The 6,000-nt window shown below is 42.9% G+C and overlaps 1 protein-coding gene across 5 annotated transcripts in view; it reads left to right on the top strand.

Annotated features, from left to right (window-relative positions):
* Positions 1-2,645: 2,645 nt before the first annotated feature.
* LOC134205819 (glutamate receptor ionotropic, kainate 2) overlaps positions 2,646-6,000 on the top strand; it is an 86,477-nt gene continuing 83,122 nt past the window's right edge. For 2 of the 5 annotated variants that reach the window (XM_062681432.1, XM_062681431.1), the window contains exon 1: positions 2,646-3,422. In XM_062681432.1, the coding sequence (XP_062537416.1) occupies positions 3,311-3,422 (112 nt within the window). In that variant the 5' untranslated portion in view covers positions 2,646-3,310. The remainder of the gene's footprint in view (positions 3,423-6,000) is intronic. The other 3 variants (XM_062681430.1, XM_062681429.1, XM_062681428.1) reach the window with 3 other exon arrangements.

The raw sequence follows: 6,000 nt of genomic DNA, 5'->3' as shown, positions 1-6,000 counted from the left end.
AGCACGAAGGCGTTAGACACGGTGACGTTAGCTTTGGCTTTGTCGAGGCCGCCAGCATAGAGTTCGTTCTTTGTGGCTCTTTCCCGGCTCGGCCGGATAGGCAGCCAGCGACACAATAGTGTTGGACACGTGAACGGTAGCAATGGTTCGTCAGCCGGCGTGGCTGTAGTGTTGGAGACGACAAGGGGGGGGGAACTATTCGGGGCCTTCACTAGCACACACATCTTTCACCACACTGGGAATTGAACTTTTTGTTTTTCTTTCGGTAGGTCGGTAGGTCTTGCGTTGATGACAGCCCCGATCAGTCCACGATTTCTCCCTCAGTTCACCCAATTTTCTCTTCTCCTCTTTCTTATCCGGCATTCCGCTTTTTAAGCGGAAATGGTGTTGCCTCCTTTCGAATTTGTTTTGTCCATGTCGTATATCCAATGATCGTTGCATTGTTCGTTTGCCATTTATCCGGGGACGTTGGAGGAATGCCTGAGAAGAACAAGTTGTCAGTCGTCATCAGGCAGCCATAACGGTAAGGCGCGTACCCCAGAACGCCACCGTATGGGCTGTGCATCTGGCGACTGACGAGGATTTGGCGGAGGGGGGAATCGAACCCATGACCATTCGCTTGTAAGGCAAACGTGTAGCCAACTACGCTACGGCACCCCTTAATGTCGATGGTTTGTTGGTTGTTACTATATTCGGTAACAGCCTCACGGATGGTTTGCCAACACTCGTTCCTTGTCGTTTGGTATGTCATCCGAATGTTGGCAAGGGCGGGGTCGTCCGGGGGCATTCTCTCTTCGGGCTTCTTGAACGCGTTTAACCGCCTTTTTGGTATCTTTGCTCCACCAGTGCACTGATTTGAGGCCGGTATTTGGGCTGGTTTTTGGGATCGTTTTTGTGGCGGCCCGGAAAATGGCTTCGAAGAGTTCGAGGGCTGTTGGTGTTTATTCCTGCAGTTCTCACTCCTGCTGAAAGCTGCTCCAGTCGGCTTACTCGTAAAGCCAACGCGGGCTTCGGGAGAACTCAGTGGGTGAGTTGTCAAGCGCTACGAGGATGGATGCGTGATCGCTGCCCCTAGGATCACCGTCCGTGGTCCAGAGGAGCTTTCCGACGACCGAGCTCGAGGCTAACGAAATACCGATGGCAGACTCCACAGACCCTTGCGGAAGGTGGGAGTGTCGTCGTTAAGTACGATTAAGCCTGCTTCCGTAGCCGCGTTGAAGACGCTGTTACCGCGGGCATTGTTAGAACGGCTACCCCAGGAGTGGTGGTAGCCATTCGTGTCGCCGAGTACAATCACCGGAGATGGTAGTTTCTCGAAAATACTTACCAGCTTACTTTCTAGGTCCTTGTTTTTGCAGCTGGGTATGTAAATTGAGACGGTGGTTATCGGGAACGGCCATTCTAGTCTTACTGCTACTACCGGGAATTCGGCTTCGACGGTGATTTCGGTTGCTGGGACATCACTTAGTACTCCAACCACAGCTCATTGATAGACGTTTTGATTTGCTTTCGCGAATCATTTGTATCGTCCACCTAGGGTGCTATCTATAGCTACCTGGGACCGGATGGTGGGAAAATGGCGTAGACATGAATAGTACTCGGGCGTCGGAGGATGTCCGCCAGTTCCGGTTGGAAATTTCGTTGGATTCGTGAAGAATTTCCTGGAGGAATTCCCGGGGAGCTTCTGGAGGCATTCCCGAAGGTCTTTCCAGAGGATGTTCCGAAACAATCTTTGGAGGAATTTTCGAACGAATTCCTGAAGGAATTTACGATGAAATTATTGAAGGTATGTTTGAAGTAATGTCTGAATGGAGTTCTGGAGGAATTTCTGGGGGTATTTCCGAGAATATCCTAAAGGAATGTCCGAGAAAGTTTTTGGAGCAACATTTTAAATAATTCTTACACACTTTTTAAACAATACCTATTCATCTTTAAATTGGTAATTTTCCTGATACTTTTTTCGTATCGTAAATCAATCCGATTTTTAACACATTCTTCCTAGAATTTATAATAAGCATTTTAAAACAATCTCCCTATGCTGTCCCATGGTATCTGTCAAAGTTAACACCATCGGTTGCCTTCTTCTTATTTTTCATGGTTACGTTTTTAATGGAAACTAAGGGTAATCTGCAGTCTAGTATGAATAGACAGACACTTCCTGATGAGCTGGAAACATAATTTGCAACATCTCGAATTGCATTGTTCTTCAAAACAATTCCTTAGGAATGTGCTCTGAAGAAATTTGGTCCAACTGGGTCATATTCCGGATAACCCCAGAACGTGATCACTTTTTTTACTAGCCCTGAATCATGGTTTCCTATTCAATCTGAATATAATTTTATCTCAGTTAGATTGTTTAATCTATGTTTTTGTATTAACTATTATGTACATGTGTACTTTATTAACTCAATTCGTAGTTTATTTGCACTTAGTCCAATATAATAACAACGGCTTAAATAAAATGACGGCGAGTAAATTTAGAAAACATACACAAAAATAAGCATCTTCACCTCACGATCTATACACTCCCCTTGACACCAACATGAAAGACAGCATGCGACACCAACCGAAGCCATTCAGCCAACACCATCTCTGTCCATCCGCTGCCAAACGGCCACGCTAGATCACGATCGTCTGATCATCCTCCCATCACACCCATCAGTCCACAGTCGAGAGCCGCCGTGAAAAGTTGTCGCGAACGGGAAAAGTGTCGCACGCGTGCGTCCTAGGCAGATGTGAAAATTTTCCATTATTCACTGGGGGAAAACGTGTGCGATCTGCTCGGACAAGGAAGGCAAAAATTTGATTTTCGATCGAAAAAAGTTGATTGAAGTGGTGTGAAATAGTGGAAAACCATTAATGAAACGTCGATGATTGCGTCGGTGATGGAAATGAGGTGAAAATTGCGGCGGAAAACGAAAAAAAGTGAGTTCAAGTGCAAGAGAAAATTTTCAAGTAGCTCACTTGGCAGTGAAGAAAAATTCAAAGACAAGAAGAAGATCGTCTGTCTTGAAATCGAATATTTGCTTGAATTGGAAGAAGGTAAATAAAAACAAACGCTTTGCGTTTGTTTGACGACAACGATTAAACGCCGGTATCTACTGTTTGCAAACAAATGAAAGCGGTGGTAAATAAATTCGAATTGTGCTCCTGATTATTTCGAATTACGAAACCAATAAAAGTATATCAACTATCAGCTACTGCCTCGGTTGGTTTCAGTGCGGTCTTCTCGATGCCATTTCAGTAAAACATCGGCCGTACGTGAGTGTGTATCCACGTGCAAAGAGGAACCAAAACATATGCCACCAGGATGATTAATAGGAAAAGAATGTTGCTGGTGCTGTTCGTGTTGGGCGCCAATTTTGGTGCTCTTTGCGCTTACAACAGCGATGCCGACGAAACGGTTGAGCACATTAAAATAGGTGAGTGAATATTTTTTCAGGTGTTGCAAAGTACCTCAGCGAGACGAGATTAGCCAATGCTTAGTGATTTGAAGAAGTATAATAAAATTCTTTTCTATTATAAAAATATACATCAATATACTACATCCTTATTTCAGAGCTGGTTTCAATTCATTAAATATGAGATTTCGCCAGTGTGTCACTTTGTTTGTTCTAAATCAAAGTTGTGATGCTGTGATTTTAAATATATTTTCTGTAAACGAAACATTCAATTAATCTTCTTTTTCTTTCAAGTCGAAATAAATGTAAACTGTGCTTGCTTGTAAAATTCAAACGAATACAATTAAATATCGAATGTTAATTCGTGTGTTGGAAATAGCTGCAATTTTACACGTCGTTGAGTTTTTAAAACTATTTGCTGTGTAATCTTTCTTAATACATATTTAAAATTTGAAAAATCCCTTTTTTCTGTATACAATTCAACCGTTTCAAAATATTTTTGGGTAATTGTTATTTTTGCGTTATTCACTATTTTTTTTTCTCACACTTTCACGGCTCTGCTAAAGACAATAGACCGCCCGTTAAAGCTTGCGTACTTAGCTGGTAGCATAGTCTGGGCATAGAGTGAGGGCCTGGGATCCCTAGGATGTGGTGGGGTTTGAAAGTTGGCTCTGTTGATCTTCGATAAAAAAAAGCTGCATGAATGCACGAAATCAGGACCTATCAAAGTAACCGTGTGACGCTCAAAGCGCACTAGCCTAGTCCTGGAGTAGGGGGACTTTAATCGCCTACATGAGTGTCTGTTCCCCAGGTTTGGGGCGGCCCAAAACAGCGTCGTTGCGGGCGGCTGAACAAGAAATGCGGTGTCACGTTAAGATTGAAAAACACGGTACTTGGATTTTTATCTTCATTTATTAATGTGGATTTTGATATTTGAATCAGTTCTTCGCTCATCGCATGGATCAAGGCCAGGGACACTTGGAAGGGGAAGGGGATTCAAAATGGCCACCCTCAGGTCCAACCTTGGGACCTTCCATAGGCAAAGTTTAATTAAAGAAAGAAAACTAAAACTAACATTGATTAAACTTATAACTAATACTTAGTAATTTAAATGAATTTTGGTATGAAATTAAAAACTAATTGACGAAAGTAACAAAGACAAAACATAAGTGAACGATTTTAGTGTTGATCCAGCAACCCGGTAACCAGTCGTACAGTTGGGATCCAGGTAACCATTGGTGGTCTTGAAGCCGGACCTGTTGTCGTTCAATGCGCTGCTCTTCGGAGATGCTAAAATAGGCTCAAGGCGAGGACCATCTGCACATATTGCACATCAAAAAGCCTTCCGCTAATTGTCGGAAGTGATGCTAATGCTCATCACATCATCTGGGGTAGCTCGGATATCAATCTGAGAGGCTCCAGCTTGATGGAATACTTAAGTAGTACCGAACTTTGTTTACTTAACATAAGCAATCGCCCAACCTTTATGGTATCTAATAGAGCAGAAGTATTAGACATAACTCTCTCTAATAGAATCAGTCACGAGTTGACGAATTGGCATGTGTCATATGAGGAATCCATATCTGACCATCGCTACATCTATTTTGATCAGTTGAAAATTTCTTTGCAGACCTTGCGTTTTAGAAATCCCCGTTCAACCAACTGGGATCTCTATACAGAGTTGCTCTCGACAAAATTTCATGGATATCTACCATCCATTGAAACTCCTACCGACTTGGATGATGCCGTTGATACTACAACGTTGCATATCGTGGAAGCTTTTGAAGAAGCTTGCTCCCTGCGTTCTGTGAAAACCTCAAGAGGAACCCCGTGGTGGAATTCCGATTTGGCTAAGCTCAGGAAGCAGTGTAGAAGGAGTTGGAACAGACGCCATTCAGCAGGGACGGATTCTTTCAAGTTGGCTCGCAAAGCTTACAAGAAGGCTCTACGATCTGCTGAACGACTCGGCTGGAAAAACTTTTGTGCAAATGTTTCCAATTTGAGTGAAGCCACTCGATTGAACAAAATTCTTGCGAGATCCAAGGATTTCCAAGTTGGCGAAATTCGCAAGCCAAATGAGTGACTACACTTCTTCTGACGAAGAAGCGTTAGAGCACTTATTTGATACACACTTCCCTGGATGTGTAGATATTGCATCTTCGGATGTTCCTGATGTCTTTTCATGTAGTTAGGGGTCTTGGGTCTTGGGCTCATGCTCGCATAATCATTACTAATGTCGATTCAATGGGCATTTTACAATTTTGCTCCTTACAAATATCCAGAGGAAAGTAGGATCTATCCCGTACTTCTTCAGTGGGGTTTTGATCTTATTAAACATATTTTGGAAAAAAATTAGTTTGTTTTTTTTTTCTACTGGGTATATTCCCATATCCTGGCGGGATGTCACTGTAAAGTTTATCCCAAAAGGAGGACGTGCTTCGTATGAAGAAGCAAAGAGTTTTAGACCCATCAGTCTGACCTCATTTCTTCTGAAATGCTTAGAACGCATTATCGATCATCACATTCGTGATGACTGTTTGGCAAACATGCCTCTTCATGTTAATCAACATGCTTACCAATCTGGAAAATCCACCGTGAC

Source organism: Armigeres subalbatus, chromosome 1, assembly GCF_024139115.2.
Source record: "Armigeres subalbatus isolate Guangzhou_Male chromosome 1, GZ_Asu_2, whole genome shotgun sequence".
In the NCBI taxonomy this organism is placed as follows: domain Eukaryota; kingdom Metazoa; phylum Arthropoda; class Insecta; order Diptera; family Culicidae; genus Armigeres; species Armigeres subalbatus.
The sequence above is the reverse complement of the archived record's forward strand: the minus strand, read 5'-3'. Positions and strand labels throughout refer to the sequence as shown.